Source organism: Nipponia nippon, unplaced genomic scaffold (genome assembly GCF_047370975.1).
Source record: "Nipponia nippon isolate SJK-2023a ecotype South Korea unplaced genomic scaffold, ASM4737097v1 scaffold_4, whole genome shotgun sequence".
In the NCBI taxonomy this organism is placed as follows: domain Eukaryota; kingdom Metazoa; phylum Chordata; class Aves; order Pelecaniformes; family Threskiornithidae; genus Nipponia; species Nipponia nippon.
In genome coordinates, this window is record NW_028262358.1 from 77,015,181 (window position 1) to 77,039,523 (window position 24,343).

At 42.3% G+C, this 24,343-nt stretch overlaps 1 protein-coding gene across 6 annotated transcripts; it reads left to right on the forward strand.

Annotated features, from left to right (window-relative positions):
* Window positions 1–1,928: 1,928 nt before the first annotated feature.
* On the forward strand, window positions 1,929–23,696 carry BEND3 (BEN domain containing 3). 6 transcript variants are annotated; one of them, XM_087777243.1, is made up of 6 exons: window positions 1,929–2,122; window positions 8,241–8,350; window positions 13,023–13,067; window positions 13,523–13,746; window positions 18,874–20,814; window positions 22,496–23,696. In XM_087777243.1, exons 3-6 carry the CDS (start codon window positions 13,034–13,036, stop codon window positions 22,502–22,504), a joined length of 2,208 nt encoding a protein of 735 aa, XP_087633369.1. In that variant the 5' UTR covers window positions 1,929–2,122; window positions 8,241–8,350; window positions 13,023–13,033; the 3' UTR covers window positions 22,505–23,696. The 6 variants fall into 6 exon arrangements, with proteins under 6 accessions (XP_087633369.1, XP_087633363.1, XP_087633367.1 ...); XM_087777237.1 differs by having other exon boundaries at window positions 18,874–23,696; XM_087777240.1 differs by lacking the exon at window positions 1,929–2,122 and adding an exon at window positions 5,315–5,484 and having other exon boundaries at window positions 18,874–23,696.
* Window positions 23,697–24,343: the final 647 nt, after the last annotated feature.

Here is a 24,343-nt window from a genome sequence, read left to right on the forward strand (position 1 = left end):
CTGCACATTCACTTGCCACTTGCCTGGTGTGTACTTGCTACTTCTATTCGATACGTCCTTCATGCTGGAATCCATCATTCTTCCTGGCAGGATCCATCCTCACCTATTTATTTTATAATAAAGTAACACCTTTAACTCATTTCACTCGGGAAAAAGTGAAAATTACAATGTAATTAGAGCACTTGGCTGTGTGCTTTTACTAAAAGGGAAAACGAATCTATTCAATAGGAACGGCAGCACCAGCCGAGTTTATTGTGTAAGTAAAACATTTCACGGAAAGCTGTCAAGTTGGATATGTTGCTCATTCTAGAGTTGTTACATATAGCCAAAAAATGTAACTGCCATAAGCGGTCATAGGTTACAAAACTGGACTTCCCTCTCCCACATTCATAATTTTTTTTTAATCTTCGGGAAACGGTTTGTTTTTCTACAAGCTGTTAGTAGAAAGGGCACGTACAATTTGCCAGACTAATGTAATGTCTTACGCGCTCCTGTCAAATTCAGGGAAGATAAAATCTACAAGGATACTTAATTAAAAAAGAATGCGATCTCTGTTTTATAAATCACTGCTGCCACCCGCCCCCCAAACGTGAAGCAAGAAACGGTCTCTTGTTCAACAACGGTGAAGGAGACAAGCATGAACTGCTTAAGCCTGGATGGGAATTAAACCAACTTACTGAATTAACCTTTTTTACGCATAGGCTTAAGCCTAAGACGCACCAAACGCCAGCCTTTCCTACTTGGCAATAAACACAGAAATCCACGCTGGCGTCCCACAAAGGCAGGCGGCCCTTCCACGGGAGCCGCCCGCCTGCCGCGGCGCGTCCGGCGGTGCCCGCAGCCCCGAGGGAGGCCTGACGGGCCGGGCCAGTGGCCGCGCAGGGGCGGCGGGCGAGTGCCACAGCCCGCTCGCGCGGCAGGCGCTCCTCGCCTTCCCCACGCACCACCCGCGGAGCTGCCCGCGGCCGACGCACGGGCGTTACGGCGTGGGGGCTGGTTTACAGGCTCCACAGCCGGCGCCCAGCGCCGGGCCAGGTGCGGCCGGGGGCTCGGGAGCCGCCGGGCGGCCCCTCCGCCCGCTCGCCCGGTCGGAGCCCGCCGCTGCCTCGGGATGACCCGGCTCGGCTGACCGGGCGCCCCGGCTCCCCCCCGCCCCAGCCCGCCGCGGGGCGGTGGGGCGGCCCGAGCGGCGGCGAGACGCGAGTGGGTGGGTGGCTGGGTGCGGCGCGGCCGCTTCCCTCAGGCCGCGGGGAGGGTAACGGCCGGCGCGCGCGGTCCGTGGCGGTGCCGGGCCGCGCGGCCACGTGCTCGCCGCCCGCCGTCACCGGCCGTGGCCACGCGGCGGGGACCGCCGGTCGCGCGCGGGCACGGCGTTCCCCCGCCCCACGCCGTCCTCCGCGCCTCGCGCCCGGCCGCGGGCAGCGCACGCGCACACCCGCTCCCACCGCCTCCCCGCGTGCACGTGCGCGGCGCCCGGCTGCGGGTGCCGGCGCCGCGGCCACGCGAGACCGCGGAACCACCCGGCCGCGCGAGGCCGGGAGCGCGCTTCCACGCGGCGGCTGCCTGCGGCGAGCGCGCCCCATCCCGGTCCCCGTCGCGGTCCCGGTCCCCGTCACGCCCGGTCGCGTCCCCGAGCTGCGGCCCACGTGCGGCCGTGCCCGCCGCGCCGCCCGCGGGCGCTGGGGGTCGGGGAGGGCGCGTGGCGGGGCGCGTGGCGGGGCGGGCGGCAGTGGGGCCGCCCGCGCGTCCCCGAGTGGGCGGCGGGGCGCGCGCGGCGGGCGCGGGGGCGCGCGGGGTCTCCAGTGGGAACCGCGCGTTCCCGGTGGCAGCGCCGGGGAGGGCGGGGGGTGGGGAGGAGGGGGAGGGGGGAGAGCGGCCTGCTCCTCCCCCCTCCCCTCCCGCCTCTGCCCCTGCCCCGGGGCGGCGGGTGGCGCTGGCCGCGGCGGCTCGGGGCTCAGTGTCCTTGTGCGGAAATGACACACGGTCACGTCACGTCACGCGAGAGCGCAGCGCGCGGACCCTCGCACACAAAGAGCGGGGGGGGAAACGCGGGCACCAGCGGCGGCCGCTCCAGCCCGCCCCCGCCGTCCCGGGGCTGCCGTGGCCCCCGCGCGGAGACGAGGTAAGTCCCGCTGCTGCTGCTGCTGCTGCCGCCGCCGCCGCCGCTGCCGCTCGCCCGGCCGGGCGGCGGGAGGGGGCGCCGCTCCGCGGAGCCCTCGGCGGGGAGCGCCGCCCCGGCGGGTAGGGGAGGAACGGGGAGGGGGGCCGCGCCAGCGAGGGAGCGAGCGGGGGAGCGGGAGGCGCGGGGCCGGCCCCTCCCCCCGGCCGCGGCTCCTGGCCCCGCCGCCACCGCCGCGGGGCGCGGGCCGGCGGGGCGGGGGGCTCTTTGTTCGCCGCTTGGAACGTTGCTATAGCGCTGCGGCCCGGCTGCCTCCGCCCGCGGGGCGGGGGGGGAGGCGAGGGAGCGGGGAGAGTGGAACGGTCACGCCGCCGTCACCTCCAGCCTCACCTTATCCCCGCCCCCCCCCCCCCCCCCCGGCGCCGGCCACATAGATCCGCCCGGGCAGGGTTCGGACCGGAAGCACCAACCGCCGCCGCCGCCGCCGCCGCGGGCTCGTGGGTCTGACCGCAGGAGCGGCCCCGGCCGCCGCGTGCGGGGCGCGCGGGGCGTCCTCGCCGCAGCCCCCGCCTCCGGGCGGGGCCTCCGCCGCTCCCACGTGGCGGCCGCCGCCGCCTCCGCCGCCCCTCGGCGGGGAGCCCCGGCGGTGCGGGGGGCGAAGGGGAGAGCCCGCGGGGCTGCGCGCCCTGCGAAAGCGAGGGCTGGGGCCGCGCCGCAAAAATGGTGGCGGCAGCGTCGAGGGGGGGGGGGGTGGTGGTGGTTCTGCGACGATTCCCGCCGGTTGCCGGTGGGTCGTGCCCCGCGGGGAGCGGAGAAGGCCGCCGCGGGGGGACCGTCCGCCTCTGCCCGGGTGGCCCGCCGCCTCTACCCTACTTTCCCCTGCGGTGTGTCCGCACAGCCTTTTGTAAACAGAAGGGAACAAACTCTGAAGCAGCAGAATGCGAGCCGGCGGCAGGCCAGCGGCCATGTGACGGCTTCCACAGAGCCTTGACGCAGTCCCACAGCTTTTTGGATTGAAGTGCGGGCAGAGTTTGTCGCTGCCACCTATAAAAAAACGGCGTATGCCCGACCCTTGGCGCAGAGACATTTAAACAGGGAAAGAAAAGCCTTTTCCCTGCTTCTGGCTGGTACCTTGTCATCCGATTATAGATTTACGTGAGTGATTGCATCTGATAAAACAAATAGTTGCCAGTATATGTGGATACATTTTCCTTTTCTCTCCTGCTCAATCAAACTCAGCGTTGGACCAACCACGCTTTTTACCTTTGCTAAGTATTTTCATAGCTTAGGTAAGTCCAGTGCATAAAAATAAAGGAGAGTTGAGTGCGGTTTGGAGGAGATTTTAAATTGTCTGTACAAAGTTCAGATGGAAGAGTATTTTAAAATAAAAGCAAAGAATGAGGGCAGAGAGAGTGAAGCATTGAGGAAAACAAAATGTTTCTAATAGACCAGGGGAAGACACCTAATTGAAGCAAAATGAAATTGATGCATTAATGCTGGAAATAAACTAGGTTAGTATTTTGCTGACCAGTGCAAGGTTAAATTGGTGTTTGATAAAGTGCGGGGGACAGGTTGAGAAAACTTCAGCTTTAGGCAACTTGTGGGAAAAGTGAGAAGAGTAGGGTTTTTTTTTATTTTTTTATTTAAACTGCATCCGCAGATGTAACCAAAATGAAATAAAAAAAGATCCAAGTTGAGAACATGCCCCGTAAGTCCTATTGGCAAAATGCCCTTGTTGCAGGCTGGCTTCAGTGGAGACTTGGGGCTTCCTGTCCTCCTCCACAGGGCAGCAGAGGAGGTTTTCAGACTATGTTAAGTATAGGGATTTTATTGTCCGTAAGGGTAGTGCTTCCAACAACATCTGCTGGTTCTTTTAAAAATATTTTTTCATAGCTTTAGAACTTGTTATACATGTATTTATAGTCGGAACATGATTGTAATGTTGGAATACTGTTTTGTAAGGTATTTAATATTTCAAGTGTCAGTACTGGATATCAAGAATAAATTTTACTCAAAAACTCCACTCTTGTGTCACTGGCAGCACCCTGCTATCTCAAAATTGATAGAATAGAAAGCACCTGCCTTGAGTATTCTTTATATTGTCTACTTGCATTTTGCTCATTGTTCAGGTATATGAGGAAACATTCTTATTTCACAGTTTCTTTAAGATGGGTAGTCAATTTTAAATCATTTTTTTTTTTTTTTAAATTAAGGTGGTTTCAGGTATCAGACTTCTTCAACCTGTTACCTTTTCAGGTAACTTCCCAAGCCTTTTCAAAATTTTTGCTCAGAAACATCACAAGTTATAAAGAAACTTGACTAAATACATGCAAAGTATAGTCAGGTGTACAAATCAAACAATACAGATTTCCCCCTCCCTCCCCAATTTCTGTCTGTTTCAGTAGTTTTAGGTGTAATTTGTAACATTAGTAAGTAACGTTGTTTCAGGCAGCATACTGACAGTCACTCTTTCTAGTTATTTGTTTATTCTGAACCTCATACCAATGAGTGTGGTGATGAGGTTTTCAGCAGTAGAAGGATACTTAAATAGAAAATAAAAATATTAAAGATAACACAAAAAAGTCCAGAAAAAAATTACATTGTTTTGGTTTTTGGTTTTTTTTTTGAGAAGGCCTTGTCAAAATTGTGTGATATTTAAAGTCAAATCACTGGCCCATGGAACTGAACAGAAGGCAAACATTGCCTCTAAGAAATACATTTTACAGCTCAATTTTGGAGTGGTATTTATGTGTAATTCAGTTGAATTGAATTTGAGTTGCATTGCTTTTTTACAAACTGGAGGAATCAAATGTACCCTGAGGATAATTGCAATATTGAAATTGTTGAACCCAGTGCCACAGCTAGGATGTAAAAGATGCAGATTAACTTGGCTCCGAAAGCAGAAGCCAGAACTCGCAGTTGTCTAGGTTTGCTTCTCCTGCAGCCCAGCAGGAGAGCTTTCCAAGAGACAGCCTGGAAAGCAACATGCGCCCTGAGCAGGAGGCAGCTCCTGGGCAGCCTGAGCAGAGGCGCCTGCCTTCGGTCCTGTCTCCTCCTGGGACTGCAGGGCTGCGTGTTGAGAACGGGTGTTTGCTCTCGTTACTTCAAAGCGTTATGCAGGAATCGTTCTTCTAAAACCTCACGAGGGACAGCCTTTCACACTGTCACCAGGCAGTTAGAGCAGCCCTCGCTCACCTGCTGCACGCGACGGGACTACTTCCACCTACCCATGCCAGCTTTCAAGACTGTGGGCTTCCCTTGGGAAGCATCGGTCGCTTTCTGTGTTTTATCCAGTGCATGTTCTACGTGAAATACAGACAGAGACCCAGAGACAGGGAGCAGGACCTCAGACACTTGACTGTCTGGTGAGTGTCTAACTACGAGACTGATTAATCATTGTCCCTTGCTGAGGATGAATATATGTACAATAGTTTTGGTTGGCTCTGGGTAAGCTGTACTCTAATTACGTAGCATAATACCATTGCAATTTTGTGATGAAGTCCTGTTACAGGAAGGCATGTGTAAGAGGAGATGCTACTTTTGGCTGTTAAACAGCAGTTCAATGTCCAGATCTTGTAAAATTTAGCCAATGTTACCTCTTTAGAATATCAGCTTTTTTGGTATTCCCATCATTTCCTTAACTTTACTAGGTTACCCATGCTTTAAGAGGAGTGTTGTATCTTTCACTGCATGCTGAAGGCAAAGAAATTGAGCAGCTTGTTCCACACACACTATTAAACACATATTTAATGTTACTAGCAAGCACGTGTATCATAACTTTTGACCAAAATGCAAAGAACAATTCAACTCTTCAGGAGCAAATGACGCTCAACTAGAATATTTTCATTGAAGCCTCTGAGTTTTATATATGAAGCAATGTACCACCATGAGGCTTGAAAAGGGATAAACATCTCCTAGTATACAATGTCTAAACCCCTGTATTTTTAATAACATTCTTATAATCGATGATGAAGAATTAGAGACGTTTCTTCCAACCTACATGAAGATGCTAAAATACTTAGTGGGATAGTGTGCATTCAAGAAGCAGCATCTACATGTTTACCATGTGTTAACGAACTGAACAGTACAGTGTTGTGCAAGCATTTAAATTATAAATAGCAGACTTCTATAAAACTGGTCATGGGCATTCTCATTATATTAGAGTATATTAGTTAAGATAATGATTCATTTACATTTGTAGTTATAATTAACAAGTGTTATGAAATCAGAATTGCTTTCCACGTGTAGCATGTGTGCACTTTTATATTTTTCTGCGTGGTTTTCACACTATTTTTTTTCAGTTGTCAGAACTTACTACATTAGATATGGGAGTTTGAAGAGTGAAGAGTTATTTTCTTAGTTATGAACAGCAGAACAACTATTTTTTTCTGGTGGACTTTATTTGTTTGGTTTTTTAAGTCAGAACTTGAAAGTGATCAATCGGGCTTTCTTTAAGAATCATTGCAAAGACAGAGAACTGCCTTGATCTTACGTTATCAGCAAGATCTTTTTTCTTTGCGTTGTGCTTTTACAGTGGTCACAATCATAAGACAGGTAGGGAAGGCATCCTCCAAGGCTAACACATGAGTAATTGTTAGGTGGTAAATAGGAGGAGGAGAATGCACATCATGGGATGATTTAACTTAGGCTTGTGATTCAATTCTGGTTTATAAATCAATAACTGGGTACACTTTTAAGCTACTTTTAAGTAGCATTATGCATTATACTAGATGATATGAGGCTGAAATATGTTTAGAGTATGATTTGCAATTTGCTCCCTTACTCATAAAATTTTGTGTACCTAAGTGCTTTAAATCCTTAAGGCTTCAGTGCATATTTCGGGTAGGCACATTTTTGATAAATGGATCCCATTTTTTGCTCTATTTGCAAAAGCAGCATCAGGGTGGTAGTTAGCACTAAATGCACAGAGAAACATTCCAAAACCTCGTTTTTAAGGTATTCTTCCGTGCTTTGGAACTCGCAGCATTGCGCTATGCATTGAGCTCCCCTGTTTAGCCACAGGTAATACCCTTTCGGTGTTGAATGTTGTTACCAAAATGGTACAATGATACAATTAAGTATCATAACCTGGTAAGTCTTTTGAATAGAGGCATGTGTCTAAGTGATACCAGTGGAAGTAGGGAGTGTTAAGTCCCTTCATTGATCTGTCTCATTCCTCGTCTAAATCTGATGAGAAGAAGGGAAGGCAGGGTCTGTGGGAAGGGGATTCGGCCAATAGTGACAGCCAAGGTGTGCTGGGACCCCCCTTCTTTCCCTGCCCCTCGTGCTCTGGCCCACCGCTCTTCTTCCCACATGCCCTCCAGCGTGCCATAATATGGTGATTAGATCGCTCTTCTAGGATTTAGGAACCTGAATTCTTGTCCCTGCTGCAAAATCAAGAGCAGGAAAGTTTTAAAAACAAACAAACAAACAAACAAACAAACAAACAAACAAAAAAACCCAACCCCCCCAGGTTTTTTCTGGCTCGCAGATACCTCTTTAAGCATTGTGCCGTTGGTAAGTGAAATACCCTACACTTATTTATGACTGTCCTCTATGAGAGTCCCGAAGTACTGAGCATGTTCTGAAAATGGCTGTTGAATCTTAGCCAGTAGGCCAGATGCAGAGGAGTTCCTAGTGCCGCAGTCCCAGCAGGGCTCAAAAAGTTTTGTGTATGTGGTCCACCAGAAACTTGGTATCTGTAACCACCTACAAGTTTAGCTGGTAGCTGAGTGGGATTTCTGGATCTTGCTGCAAATCATAAGATCGCAAATCATAAGATCACAAATCAAACACACTGAGATTGGTGTCTAGAGTTAGATTGTAATGCATATTCAATTTATTAGGAGTAGCTTAACTTGAAACAGGGGGACACAGTGCTGTATATCACATCTGTTCTCTGCAAATAGGCTCATCGTACATTAGTTTAAAACGAATAGGATCCTTGTTTACATGATTGCAAATCCAGGTATTTTTATTCACTTCTCTTAGAAGAACAAAGCTTTAATCCCTTTAAGGAAACCATCCTTTTTGGTTCATCTTTTTTAACTGTTTCAGAAGTGTCAGGATGCGTGGGTGAGTCTGGAGGGCTGAGCCCAAAGGAATGTTTCTGTCTTTCCAGGTGAGCGCTGGCATCACACAGGCTCCGTTGCATGACACCTAGCAGTGGCTCAGCACAGGTATCTGTACAGTACCAGCACTAGTAGCTATCAAGGCAGTTTAGATGGGAAGGTGAGTACACGCTGAAACGCCAGCAAGGTGTTTATTTTTGAGACCTTGATTATATAGAAGTTATAAACTACATACTGTTTTCAAGAAGACCATTCTCAGTAGATGAAATGTAGGCAGTAAAATCTAACGATTTATTGTTTGCGTTCTGAGGATGGGGTCCATTTATCTCTTCTTTGATTGTTGAATTTGTCCAAGTGCTACACATCTTACTGTTTATCCTACATTAGGTAGGTTTAGCTAATGACTGTACTAGAAGCAGACTGCCATTAATCAAAGGCAGAGTCTCTTGAAGAAAAAGTGAGAGTTCTAGCTATTCGCTTCATTTTTAGTGTTCAGAGGTGTAGGATCCATAATCAGGGTTATAAGAGTTATTCTTTCTGAGTTTTACCCATGTTTTAGCATAAGCATAAAACCCCAATATGTTCATTTACCTAAGGTAGGCCTGTTTTGTTAGGTGTTTCTGAACTGTTCACACATTCTTTGGAATTTGACTTTATACACAAGATAGAAACCAAAGAATCCATAGAAAATGCTTCTAAAATAACTTGGTTCACAAATTAAAATATTTACAAGCAAAATCCTAAAACTTGAAGTTTAAGGTTTATGTTCATATTCTGTAAAGCGTTATTTTTTTGATCAGTTCAGGTGGAAATATAAGAAGTTTCAGCTAAAATTCACACATACGGGTGCTTAGGCTACAGCTCCAATCAGCTTCATTAGGATCAAGATCTGGCTGTTGACGTAGCTGCTGTTGTAGGTGTTTGGTATGTTCTGGAATCCTCCTTCCAGATCCTCTTTTCACCAGAAAATAGGATGTACTGCGGCATCCGTCTGTATCCCAGCGAGATAAAGCTGCCAAGGCTGATTGCTCTGCCAGTCACGGCTGCAGACCCGGGCTCCCAAATTCAGCACAGGGTGTTCACTCCTTCCTAGAACTAGCTAACTGCTGTTCTGTAGATAGCATTGAGTCAGTATTAGGCTAAGGATGATAAATATATTCTGTTTTGAAAAAAGACATATAAGGTAACAATGAAATATGTTTGTATACTCAACATGACAAGGGACAACTGTCAGGTATTTGCTTTACTGGGTGGATTTCTCACTCGATCGCTTTTTGTGCTATTTTGTCCTAAGGTCTTTTAGGTCTTTTTTTACTCCATCTTTATTTATTCTCACAATCTGGGCCAGAATGCTACCTCAAAACAGGTTTTGACACTGCTGCCTCTTCTACGGAGTCAATAATTATTATTCATAAGTACCGATGCACTGCAAACAGTATTTTAAAGAATCTGAAATGTTTTATCTTTAGCAGACTTTAAACAATCGACACAATAATTGCTAACCTTACGTAGACAGGCATACATGCATGGACAAGCTCTCGTGCACACACAGACTTTCCCTCTCCCATGGGCCCTAATTTCATGTGGAAGCGATGGTACAGTTGCTTTGTTGCTATCTCTCTGTCCGCTCACGACTCACTTGTGAGTCCGTTGCTACCCAAATTTGAAGCAAGAGGGTGATGTAAATAGATGATAAGTGAAGTTTAATGAAATGATTGAACCAAGCCAGTGGCTTGCTGGTATGAGAGAGAGAGATTTTAATTCCTTCTTTCCGTCCCAAACCTCGTGCATACTCCTGAGCTGGGCCTGATTACTTGCCTTACCCTTTACCTCTCTGAATTACAAGAAAAGTAACCCAGCAAAGACAGAAGTGAATTGTTTTCTGTCAGTTTATCAAGCTGGAAGAGCTCGCTGAAGGTTAAGGTGGGCACCCATGCTTGACCAAGGGAGCAGGTGGGACTATGAGGCAGGAAATCAGAGGGGCAATTGAATCCTGTCTCTTGACAGAAGCTGTTATATATGCTTCATTTTCTCATAATACCTGAGTTCTTACAAATCTCATAAAGAAGACAGGAAACCAGATAAGGAGAGAGATATTACTAGGGCTCCCAAAAAGGAAGAGGTTGGAGCTCATGCTTTGTTTGGCACCAGAGAGTTCAAATATGAAACCCAGTCTTTCTAGGCCTCATTGATTCTGATGCTGTTTTTGACTATTCACTTTCAATTGTATGCTGGCAGTTTTCAAATTAGAAAAAAAAATCAAAATAAGTAATAACACTTTGTTTCAAATTTGTGAAACAGTGTTTTGACATAATGTTATTTGACTTGAGTTTGGGGTAGCTTTGGTCTTCCTGACGTTGCCTCCTTTAGAAAGTTAACTGTTAACCAGGATATGTGCTTTGCTTTAGTTTTCACTTTTTTCCAGTTTTGAAGAGTGGCTGCTCAGATCCTCATTTGTCTTCTCCTTCCAGTTTGCTTGTATTCTTTCAGAGGAGTTCTCCTAAAGCTTTCTTCCTATTTGAATAGCAGTAATAGCAGGAGTTAGAAGGAAAATATAATTCCCTGTATCCCCTCCTAAATATTGTGTGTCGTTCCGCCCACCGCCACCTCTATAGTTTTCCCTTCTGGCTCTGTGTTTACCATCTTTTAGCATTTTTCTCTGATAGAGCAGTCTAGGATTATCTGGAAAACCATTTTGATTTCCATTACAGAGTATTCTGTAGTGGTATCGTCTGATTTGCTCACTATCACCTCAGGCCCTCACAAAAAAACTGTGTCACACTTCTTGAGCACTGGCTCATGTTGGTCTTGTACCACATCCCTCAGAGCTAAGCCTAGTGCAGTGTGGGAAAGTATAGGAAAGATCTAGGCACTGAGTATCAATGTATCTGGGATATCAGGGCAAAATATGAACCTTTAGTACTATGTTGCTTTTCTTAAGGTCCAGCATAACTTTTTGATGGTGCTGTACCAAGTACACTGTCTTAGGATTTTTCATAAAGAGCTGTAGTGGCTGTGTCTAAATTCATAAATACTGTTGAGTCAGTAAGACCGGGCATTAACCCTCACCAGTGCTTATCAGGTGGTTTAGAAGTTGGCGTGGGCCACTAATTTTCACGCTGTTATGTCTCTACAGAGTTTGCAAAAGTTTAAGTGAAGTGATTATAGTACTGTTAAGATGACATAATTTATATGTGGATCAATTCATAAATGCAAGTCCTGAAATAGGAGATTATGGTGGGTAAAAGGAGTAGATATCTAAGGGGTTTGTAGTAGCTCTACATCCAACCGAGAGAGAGTTTTTCTGGTGACATGATGATGAAGACAATCTCACGTTATCCTCTTGAGGATGCCCTTTACAAGGCTATATATAGGGGCCATGTTGAAGATCAGCACATCAAAGAGTATTTTGGCTTCTAGAGTGGCCCAGTATGAGCTAATCTTATAACTCCATGCATCTTTTGTTTGGGTGTGTGTGTGCTACCCGTTACAGTGCAACCATACAAAATCTTATCCAGAATGGGATCTTATATTTACCGTTAACAGCCATCAGTTACTGACAAAGAAAAATTCATAGCTACACAGCATTCAAGTGTTTACAGAGTTTTTTAACAGTATTTTGAGATTAAAAAAAAAAATTCTGTTCAACACTATTCAGAAGAGAGGTAGAGACTTACCCCCCCCTCCAAAATAGATTCTCTATCTCTTTCTCTCCCCATCTCTCTTTTAAATTTCATTATAATTCCCACTCCTGGGCTGTACGTACACTTTTGATTGATTGGTTTTATTCACTTGCTCCAGCCAGAGAGAAGCCTGTCTTGATTTCAGACCTTGGCTAAAGGGTAGGCAGGAACAGTTGAAAGAAAACTATTTGAAAGAAGAATGTAACTGTGGAAAATGTAAAGTAATAATATTCTGGGGCCAAGTAAACATAATGCTGTGTGTAGATGAACATGAGCAGTGCGTGACAGTTAACCAGTCACTAGCTTACCAGTGTCAGTTTGCAGCTGTGTGCCCTGTAAAGTCACTGAGATCTGATTAGGTTGTTTGCTTTGTAGATCTCCAAAAGATTTAGAATATCTTTTAGGAACGTGTCCACAGATTGATGTTTGCCCCCAGGTAACTTGCAAAATTAGTTTTCAAGGAAACAGAAATACAGCTGTGTTTCATGTGAGAAGTAATGCTAAAATTATGCTAGAATAATACATATATTTGTTTTTCCTTACAAAAAACCTTCTTGCATTATTTCAAGGCTGACAGAAAACAAGTAGTTACTGTAGATCTGCAGATTGCTCTGCTTGAATTGACGCAATCCATATCAAAAGATCAAAGATTTTTAAATGAAAACTTACTCCAGCATGTATATTACAGTTTATGATGAGTTTTCCTTCTGTAATGACTTGGGGTCACCCACAATGACAATCTAAAAACATTTGACTGTAATAAGTAGTAGTGACTTGGTACAGGATGGAGAGTTTAATACAGTTAACTTCCATTTATATACTGCCAAGATACTTTATAGAGAAGGTTAAAATGACTGTTACTTTTCTCCATACCAGAAGAAGACATATAGTTTGAAATGCTTTCCTAGCTGTCATATGTTGTCTGCATGTTGAGAGGTCTATAGACAGTTTGCATGTTGACAGGTCTAGAGATGGCCATGAAATTTACTGAATATAGCTAGTTATTATAAATGTACAGACTGAAAATTATCTGTGGGCTGTTAATGCCCAATGGCTCTAGATTAAAAGGAGTTATAAAACCAGATGTAGATATTTCCTGATTCCAGAAGATGCTGATATTTATTTTTGTATTTTTGTTTTGTTCTTTAGTGAGATAGAAGATGAATTCAGCTGAAATCACTGATGATGATGAAGGTAAAATATTATACTTTGTGTAATTTATGATCAGGCAAAAATACTTGTTGAATTTGTAACCTGATAAAGAATGCACTTGGATCGAGACAAATTACATTAATGTTTTTTAAAAAGCTATTTAAAATACACCATTATCTTTGTTACTCATTATATTTTCTGCTCTACATCCTTCCTCCCCCTCCAAAAAAATCTTCCTACTGTAACTTTATTTGTTTATACTGTAGACTCTTCTCTGGGGAAGAAACTGTCGTTTACTGGATGACTGAATGGTTCCTAGCATAATAAAAACTTGACTTTGGGGTGGCCTCAGCATACACTTATCGTACAAGTCATAAAAAATAATGTTCTTCAAAACACATTTTCATAAATAGAAACAAACCACAAAAGATTATATTAAGGGTGTCATGGTTTTCTGGAGAGAGTGCTTTATCTTTCTAAACCTTCTCTTTTTCCAGTAAAAATTCCTAAAAAAAATGTTGTGAAAGTAGAAACAGAAGACGAAGCTGAAGCTCTAGACTGCTCAGTAACATCCAGATCTGCTGAGAAACACTCACTGGATGGCGCAGTTACTTGCCTACAGGATTCCAACAAACGGAAACAGACCTCACTTGCTTGTGATGGTTCAGGGAGCCAGCAAGATGTCTTAGCCAGTGTGAAGAAAAGACGCTATACACAAGAGGTGACTTCTCTATACATGACTGTGTGATTTTTCTGTTCATATTTCATAGGCTAAATTCCTTGCCGCTATAAGTGAAATGCAAGTCATTTAACTAGATTTGCATTAGTAACGAGTTTGAGGCAAATACGGCTAATCTTAACCCAGTTTGCACACATTACTTGTCTGGGTATTTCTTTAAATAACGTGGGAGCAATCATATCTGTGAAATACAGTTATAGGTTAATTCATTCATGTGAAGTATATTTTTGTTGTTTGTCAGAGAACATAGGAGCAGGTAGTGATTTGGATTAACTAAGCATGACTCTGATTACAGTCCCTCTCATGTCACACAGTCCTTCAGCTGGATCCTCAGTGGTAGAATCAGGGCTGTAATTCTTCCTTCCGTGACACAGATTTTGATGTCAGTGAGACAAGTATAAATTTGTATATTATTTGAAAGGTAAAAATGCAGGGATGCAGAAGACTTCAGCACATCAACAGCAGAATCTATTACAACTGCTGGTGCAGCATCTCACTTGTGACGATCCAGATGTTTGTCCAGCTGGTGAAGGAGATGCCCAGTCTCTTCCGTTATGCTGTTCTAGTGTGTCACCTCTCTAGCAATTGGAGATTTTCATTAATCTTTGCTGAAACTGAGCAAGTGTCTTTTTGTTCTTGTTCTTTTCAGTAGGGAGAGCAGTGATCATCTGTTTCTAGAAAAGTCTTCTGCACATGGGAAAATTGGTGTGATGTTGTCCACCCTCAGCCCTTTCTTTCCAAGACTAAAATTCTGTTTTTTCAGCTCTTCTTCAGGAGTCTCATTATATTTTTGTTGTTCTCTTTAGGATTCCTGAAAGGGTAGTGTCCGGTGTTGGGTAGTCATATCTCTTCTAACACCCTCTAGAGCAGTATAATGACCTCTTGTTCTTCATACTCAGCACTTCATTAAAATAACCTAGATTCAAATTCATCCTCTTTTGAATAACTTCAGGCCCTGGGTTATATTTAGTTTATGACCTACTCTAATGCACATATCCTTTTCTGCTGTTCTGCTACCTAGCCAGTTATTCCGTGTTGTATTTGTGCATTTCATTTCTCCTTTCTAGCCATAGCTCTTCATATTTCTTTTTCTTGACTGTCATCTCTCTGACTTCTTGGGGCTGTTTTTTTTCCCTGAATACCTGTGGTAGGTAGGTTTTAATCTTATTACAGGGTTTCTTTCTTTTCCTTTCTCTTTCTCTTTTTGCAATTTTTTCACTTACATTCAGATTCTTAAAAGAGCTTCATAATGGTCTCTGAACTGTGCTTGCTTTGGATTTTACTGTTTGCTGTTTGCCTTTAATACATTTTTAAATTTAATTTGAAATTAATTATAACTTTGGACTTATGATATCAGAAAGTGACCCAGTAACAATGATGAAAGTTCATTCTTGACTGACCCCAGTGAATCAGCATGTTTAGTTAAATAACCAACCAGAAATAGTCCTCAATCCTAGCAACATTTTTAAAGTTAATTACTTTTCTAGTACCAATATTTTGTTTTAGTTGACTTCATTAACTACTTCTGTTTAAACAGAGGACAAAATGTTAATTAATTTTGAGAATATTGTGCTTGTAGTATATTTTTACTACACATCACATAGGCATCTATGTATGATATAAGCAGAGCTGTATTTTTATGTTATATAACTGTACTATTGGGCTGGTGATTATATTACTAAATGACTTTCTATCAGAAGACATTTAGCTTTTTTTTTAATTCTGATTGTCACTTCATAACCAGAAATTCATTTTCCCTAATTTTCTTTAAAAAGAAGTATAGAAGGTTGTAAGTTTAAAAAATTTGTGTGCAAGACATTTCCAAGTTCTCATGTGTTTGATAGAATATTTTTATGTTTCTTGCTCAAATATTTATTCTTCTTTACTCATATGCTAGAATATTATGCTCTGTATTCTTACAGATATTTAGACTTCATTTATTAAGCATAATAAAGGTCATAAATTAGCTGGACTTTAGCACTGAACAGAGCAATAACTAAACAACTTTTAAAACTTGGCTTAGAGCTTCAAGAGATAATGTGAGAGACTATTTCACGATTACTTATATTGGCCAATGTTTACCAAAATACTGCATTTTGCAAATGTTCAAAGAATGTATATAATATAAAATCTTGCTGTGCAAATGTAGTATAAAAAGCAGCACTATCTTATGTACATTGAGTCTCATAGAACAATATCTTTGCTTATTTTTGATGGTACATTAAAACTGATCAACTTAAATGGGTGTAGTATTATCTGAAATACACTGATGTTTAAAGATCAATGTTACAGAAAACTAATTAAAAATCTTAATTACTAGTTTAATTGGAGAATTTACGAAAAGCCATGTATTTGTGCTGTGGATAGTGCTGTTCCCAGATGGAAACTGTAGAAAGCCAAGATAAAAGCAAAAGGAAAGAAAACGAGCATGCATCTGAAATAAAAAATCCTGAAGTGTAGGCCCAAATGTGTTGTCATCTGTTAGCAGAACACTGGCTATGTGTTTCTGAAATGCAGATAACCAAATCCATCCTGCAATCAGATCCAAACACTGTGAGCTGCGTTAGTGAAAGGGCAGAAGTTCTGCTGCCATCGCAGCAGAGATCTGCTGTAGTTCTTAGCGTGGACACTTCTCCTCCTCCAGAGCACGGCTTCCAAAACTGAGGATGCAAACTTTCACAATACTCACTGTCAAAGTGCAATAAGATACTTAAGACAATGAATTTGTGCTGTTTAATACACATTCTAATATTGCTTTGCCCTGGCTCTGTGTGCGAGGTGCGCATTAGTAGGAGTTACCCCTATATTGCCAAGGTTTATTATATAATTAGTTAGGAAAAAGGTACGGCAGGAGTTCTGATGAGAACTGTCAGGCAGCTGGTGGCCCATGGCAAGCTATTTAGTAGAGAAGGAATTGAATGAATTATACTCTGTATGTGAAGGAATATTTGGAATATTCTCTGTAAACAGGAGTGTTAATGGAAGAAGATGCTAATGCTACTTAGGTAGCAGCTATCACTGTATGTGTAAGAAATGTGTTCTCCAGAATTGCAGTTTTGTTTTGTTCTTTTGATCTAAAAGGGTAAAAGAAATTTATAATTCAGTCTAGGTCTCTGACTGGGGAGCAGAACTACGTTTATTGTCAGGGGAGATTTTCATGACCTGCTTTCAGATGATGTCTATTTCGGAGAGCTCTGTTACCATCTGGAAATACCTCTGTTTCTCCACTGACAAGTATAGGTGGGGTATGATGACTTCATTCCCAGCGTAGGGGCCTACAGTTAGGTGGGAGCAATGTGCCTCTCAGTCTGCTCACAATTCGGTCTCTTGTGTTCTGGTATTTTACAAGTCACAAAAAGCTGATTTAGTTAGGGTATATCATACCACTTGCTGGGGTAAAAGTCACCCTTTAATAGGTGGTGGTGTTACAGGACTCTGGTTCCTCACTGTCCTCAGAGCAAATGTGCTTTAATATGAGTGGGACTGGAGGGACAGTCTTCTAAATGGGACCTGGAAATCGGGTGTCCTAGGCACCGCCACAGCTTGGGATTCTGTGCGCTGTGAAATATATTGCCTTTGCATTATGCTTTCATTTTATCGTCTGTTCATCCACACAGCTTTGGATGTGAAAACACGAGGTTTGCTATGTAGGGCTGTATGATGTGAATGAGAGCAGAACTTGGAAACACAGCTTCAATTTAATTGAGTCTGCTGGTTTCTAAACTTGGAGTGGAAACGAGCTTGTTCTTTCTGAGCCTCTTTTGAGTATACATTGCATTAGAAATTAAAAAGTAATTAGATTCAATTTGTCATTGCAGTAAGCAGATGCCAAGTGTGAGTACACATAGGGACCAGATTAATTTAATGAGGGTTATAGTTCTGTTTCTTCAGAAACAGAAAGGAACCTTAATTCAAGTTCCTCACTGTAGGACGTGGTGGGGTTTTCACTAGAATTTCAAATTGCTTGTGGCTCTAGCTCAGACCTCAAGTCTGCATTCCATTTGTTTTAATACTTGAATGCAAATCCTGTGGTTTTTTTTTTTTTATCTAATTAATGTTCTGTGGAACAAGCCAAGCAAAATGTTTCAGTACAGTCTTCTCTAAAATCTGTGAATGTTTTCTCGTGTTTGAATTCTGTGTGTTGGATTTTGATTCTGTTGTATCTACTTAACTTCCTAAGAATTATTTGCAATATCCATGTGTTTGCAAAAAAACCCAACCCACCCAAGCCTTGTCTATTTGCTATGAGTTGATGAAAATGCTTGCTTCCAATTTCAAGCAATGAGGAAGAGTTAGAAATTATTGAGAACATTAATTCCTTAAGAGCTCATTACTGTTTTTGCTATAAATAATTTAGAAAATTAGAAACCCATGAATCTAAACTTCCCTGCCTTTCAGAAATAAAGAAATCTTAGGCTTCCCTTTTTAAAAAGACAATACCAAGGTACTTTTCACTTTGGTTTTAAGTTTTTATTATTTAAATAGAATACTTATTTAAAATTACAGTCATTCTTAGAACTTGTTTAGGAGTTGTACACTGTTATAAAGATTAAAAAAACCCTGTATAAACCTTTCACATCAGAAAGAAGAGATAAGCATAATTTTGTTGTCTTATAGCCTTTGTGGTATTTTCAAAAGCTAACCTAAAGAGAGTGCTGGAACATTAAATGCAGTTGTTGGAGGCAGTGGCAAGGTCACAGGACGAGGAGTCAGAAAATCTAGATTCTATTCTTGGCTCTGCTGCTGACTTGTTGCCACCCAAATTCTCTACAGCCCAAGATCCTCATATGCAAGGTGAAGCATGATGATACTTAATTTGGGAGAGTATTTAGAGCTCTGTGGGTGAAGAGTACTAAGGATTATTATTGCATTTCTATTCCATGGGGAAAGCCACGAGCCAAAATAAAAAAAATAAAAACCTAAATAATACTATACTGTATTTTTATTTTTCCCAGTGAATTTATTGATTTTGATGTATTTAACACAACTAAGTCCTCTGGAGAAAATTTTACTTTCTATATTTAGGTAACAATGCCTGCTTAAGGGGCACATATTTATAGCTTATATTTTTAAGGCAGTCTTACTAATACAATATTTATTCATTCAAAGGGCCCCCTTTCAAACATGAAGAACAGAGATACTGGCTCACCCACTCAGGTAAATGCAGAGCAGCCAAACAAGAACAAGAATCCTAACGTAACGTGGCTCTGTGAAGAAGAATCCTTCAGTGAAATAACCACTCCATCTTATAAAAAACCTCTCTATGGCATCTCACACAAAATCACAGAGAAGAAGAACCCACCAGGAGCAGAGCAGTTTGCTTCTTATGAGTTGTTTGAAAAAATCAACCCCAGCAGTCCCTCGCATCTTCGGACTTTGAACGACCAACGCAAAAGGGACTCAGCTGCAGCCATTGCCATAACAGCGGCCACCGCAGATTCTGACCCAAATATATATTCTTTGATACAGAAAATGTTTTATACACTTAACACCCTCAATACCAATATGACTCAGCTTCACAGTAAAGTTGACCTGTTGTCTCTGGAGGTTAGCAGAATTAAAAAGCAAGTCAGTCCAGCAGAGTCCGTTGCAGACTTCAAGCCTCCCCCGGAGTACCAGCTGACTTCTGCGGAGCTCAAACAAATCATGGATCAAAGCACGTCAGGCGGAGACCTAGCTTGCCGGTTGCTAGTGCAGCTCTTCCCAGAGCTCTTCAGCGACGATGAGTTCAGCAGAAGCTGCAGTGCATGTGGCTTTCTCAACAAAAGGAAACTTGAATCTCTTCATCTGCAGCTTATCCGTAACTATGTGGAAGTTTGTTATCCTTCTGTGAAGAATACAGCCGTGTGGCAGGTGGAGTGTTTGCCTCAAGTCAATGATTTTTTCAACAGGTTTTGGGCTCAAAGGGAAATGGAAAACAGTCAGCAGAATGGTCAGTCGTCCAGTTTTTATGAGACTGAGCAGGTCGAATCCTCTCATTTTATGGAGGATAAAGAGCAGGAGGAAGCTTTGTCCTTGGACAGGAGTAATGCCATTGCGTCAGATTACATGCTGGATGCTCAGGATCTCAATGAATTTTTAGATGAAGCTTCTTCTCCAGGGGAATTTTCTGTTTTTTTGTTACACAGATTGTTTCCGGAACTCTTCGACCACAGAAAGTTAGCTGAAAGGTACAGCTGCTTTGGAGACTCTGGAAAACAACTGCTGGATCCTCATCGGCTTCAAATAATCCGTAGGTACACTGAAATTTACTTCCCAGATGTGCAAGAAGAAGAAGCCTGGTTGCAGCAGTGTGTTCAGCGACTAAACGATGAGCTTGAAAATACGTACATGGATGGAAGTGAATGTGATCAGATGAGAGATGACTGTTACGATTCTTCTGGTTTACCAGATGATGTATCAATCATAAAAGTGGAAGACAGTTTTGAATACGAAAAACCTGGCAGACGCTCAAAAAAAATTTGGCTTGTACCCATAGACTTTGACAAACTTGACTTTCCCCCTCCCGATTTTGATGTCCCTGTGCCGGACTACCTGTTGAACAAAGAACAGATTAAAAGCATATATGAAAGCAGTCTTTCTATAGGCAACTTTGCCTCTCGATTGCTTGTTCTTTTATTTCCTGAACTGTTTACTCATGAAAACTTACGGAAGCAATACAACTGTAGTGGATCTTTAGGCAAGAAACAGCTCGACCCCACTAGAATTAAATTAATTCGACATTATGTGCAGATACTGTACCCCAGAGCAAAGAATGACAGAGTGTGGACATTGGAGTTTGTTGGGAAGCTTGACGAGAGGTGTCGACGAAGAGACACGGAGCAAAGGCGCACGTACCAACAGCAACGGAAAATCCATGTGCCAGGGCCCGACAGGAGGGAATTTCTCAGCTATGCAATAAACCCTGAGAGGTTTCGAGAGGAATTCGAAGGGCCGCCGCTGCCACCGGAAAGAAGCAGCAAGGATTTTTGCAAGATACCACTTGACGAACTCGTTGTTCCTAATCCAGACTTCCCTGTGCCTTCTCTGTATTTGCTGTCTGATAAGGAGGTAAGAGAGATAGTGCAGCAGAGCCTGTCAGTCGGCAACTTTGCTGCCAGGCTTCTCGTAAGACTCTTTCCCGAACTCTTTACTCCGGAGAATCTCAGACTGCAATACAACCATTCAGGTGCTTGTAACAAAAAACAGCTCGATCCTATCAGACTGAGACTGATCCGTCATTACGTGGAGGCAGTTTACCCTGTGGAGAAAATGGAAGAAGTATGGCATTATGAATGTATACCGAGCATTGATGAAAGATGCCGGCGTCCTAACAGAAAAAAGTGTGATATACTGAAAAAAGCAAAGAAAGCAAAAAAGTGACAGGCTCTTTAAATTCCTAAGACTTTGACCACTAAATTATTGTCAGGATTATGCTTTGGTTTAGACTGAGGGGCCTGTCGGGAGCTGAGGGTGCTCAGCATCTAGGACAGTCACGCACTAAGTTGGTTGCGTTTTAATGTGTGTGTTGCATCTCTGTGGGCACCGCAGCAGTGGGAAGTGGCTTACTACATTTGTACGTGGGTAAAGACCATAAGTCAACGGTGATAGAGCTATCCATGACTCGCTAAGAGCATGATTTTCACTGGTGCAAATACATGTATTGAAACTGTATTACCCCACTCCCCATTTCTGCATCTTCCTTTTTTATCACTTTCTAATAATAAGGAATTTTTTTTTAAATTGTTGTGCTCTTCAGGGGCAGTTTTTCATTATACCCTTATAAACAGGTTTTTTTTAGTTAATTCGGAGTTTGAAATTTAAACTTCATTTAAATTTGAAAGTGCCATGTTCATTGGAAATCATTGGAATATTAGACTTTGCTTCTACAGTAACTGCAGCTTCACATTTGTTTTGTTCTTGATGATACTGAGATACTGAAAATAATAATACCATGTCAAAGAACGGGTCAGAATGGTCTCATTTGCATTTTTGACTGTTACCTAGTTTTTTTATTTCTAAAACCAAGAATTAACTGTTGAAGAATTGAGACGTGAGCGTAGACACAATGTGAACGGTTTGGTGGTTTTTTTACATTGACACCACAAGCTTGATCCTGCCCCTGTGAGGTTTTTTTGTTTTGTCCAGTGTCACTGCTGGCGTGACTGCGGATGGCTCGTCTGATTAAAGCCAGCAGAACAGACCCAAGCCTATACCCGTGGAATGTCTTGCCACTGCCTGCTTGCCAATCTATTTGTGAAATAACAAAGACAACAACAACAACAAAAAGACCCGAAACAAGAACTTAGAAAAATATTAGACCTTACTGTCTCTCAAAATCATGATTCCAAAGGTTTCCAGTATTCATATTGAATTGCATATATAAAAAGTACGTGCCAGGATTGGTTTTGTGATGGAATCCAGTGTTTCAGGGTCCCCACGTATGAGCTGTGGTAATGTAACTTATTCTTTGCGTGAATGCAGCACCGTCTGGATATTTTGGGTGTAGGGATATTGAATTCTCTCACTTTGCCAAATTGATTTAGTGTAATTAGTAGCTGTTTGGAGGCATAACTGTGTGTGTATAACTTAGGTTCATACGGTCAAGTTTGCACCATTAATATGTTTAAGTCTAACAAAGACCACCCAGAACCCAATGTGAATTTGCTGTATGACTTGTCACTGGAGAGTGCTGCTTTAAAACTAGTTTTCCTCTTTTTTTTTTTTTTTTTTTTTCTTTTAATACTGATAGAAATGGTGAGAGAGAGTCACACATGGATTTTTAAGACAGTAAAGACAGCAATCGCTTACTGACCGTCGCTGGAACACCTTGGAGCAACTGTTGATGTTCTCTGTGGTCCTTTTTTGTTTGCTTAAATGGGTCATAGTATCAAATTTTAAGTCACTTCCAGTGTAATTTTCTATTTTAGCATTTGTAAGAAAGTATAAAATACTTGATATTTTTACTTCAGATTTTTAGAATTTGTTGTTCTTAGAGTCATATTGATCCCTTTCTTTTAAAAGCAAAACAAAATGTTTTTTCCTGATGGCAAGAACTAGTAAAAGTATTATGTTAAACCGGGAGTAAATCATAATAGACCGTAGCATTTGCTCATTTTCCCCATATGCTAGCAACATTCTCAAAGAATGTATGAAGAAAGTCATGAATGTACTAAATAATACACTGATACTGTTTATATCCATTTAAATGTTTCCTGTTGGTTTAAATAATAGCAGACCATGCACAAAATGGCTAATATGGCTATAATAAAATGAAAACATTTTACCAAAGATAAAGAACTGATACCACAATGTCTGCATCTTATCTTTCATTTTAGTGCATAAATTTAGCAAATTGAATGTATCGGAAACCAAGACTTTCTCTTGTAATTGTATGCTACCTAGCACCTCTGTGAAATTTTTTTTACATGCACTTTTATGGGAGATATAAAATGACAGAAATTATTAACAGCTGCTTAATTTGTTGTTGCAAATGGCTGGCCAGAAGGTAAGAAATATATTTTCTTATCTTTATGTCATACACGTTTCACCACTTAGTGATGTCGAAGCTCCCAGAAGTATTCCATATATATTAAACTTTTCTACAATTGACAGATGTTACTAGCTAGCATGCAAATTTGAGACATACTGGCTTTTACTGTAGATGTTGACATTACATCAAAAAATCAGTCCATTCATGTTATCTACTAAGTAGTGAAAAAACAGTTTTCACCTTTTAAAATTACGTTTTTGAAAGTGGGTATAGAAAGATTTTCATTGGTGTTTTTTTTTTCTCTTCTGTCTAATTGCTGTGTACATTCCTTTTATCTCATTCTTCACTACCCTTTCATGATTCGTTTGATTGTATGTTTTTATAACTGATATCAAGAAAATACAGACATATGACTAGTGACATCGTTCACTAATGAAAGCTCTGCAGTGCATCTGAAGTACAGCCACTTCATCCAGTTTTGTAAATAAATTAAAGGTATATTATTTTCATACAAGAGGAATGTTGTCTGGTGATTGTTTGAGTACGAGCAGGGATTTTTTTCCTATAAAGTCTGTTACTAAGATCTGAGACAACCTGAGCTAGTCAGACAATACATAGATGAAAATACCCTGGTTTGCTGCAGCCATTTAAAAAGATTTTTCTGTCTTTCCGACTTCTTTTGTTTAAAAGAATAAACTTGTCATTTCGAAAGTGAGGCTATGATAGGAAGATTGCTAGATATTGAAGTACTTGGAACGTACGTAGCCATGCACACACTGACTTCTGTAGATGAATGTTCCTTTCTACCTGCCACGTCAGTAAACCCTGTTAAGGTGAATATCAAGTGTCTCTATCTACTTCTTATAGTTTAAATAGATCAGCTTTGGATAAGCATTGAATAGCCCGCTTCTAACAGCTTTCTAAAAGAAACAGTGTAATATATCATAGCTCTATATTTTTGCATCTTACCCATTTTCTACAAATTAAAAACTTACTTAGAAGCTCTGTAAAAGATGTAAAACAGCACATCAAAAGGGAGATCAAGTATGCGTTCGTTTATTGCCTGTTAACTGTATTCAGCTGACAGAATCAACAAGTTTGCAAATG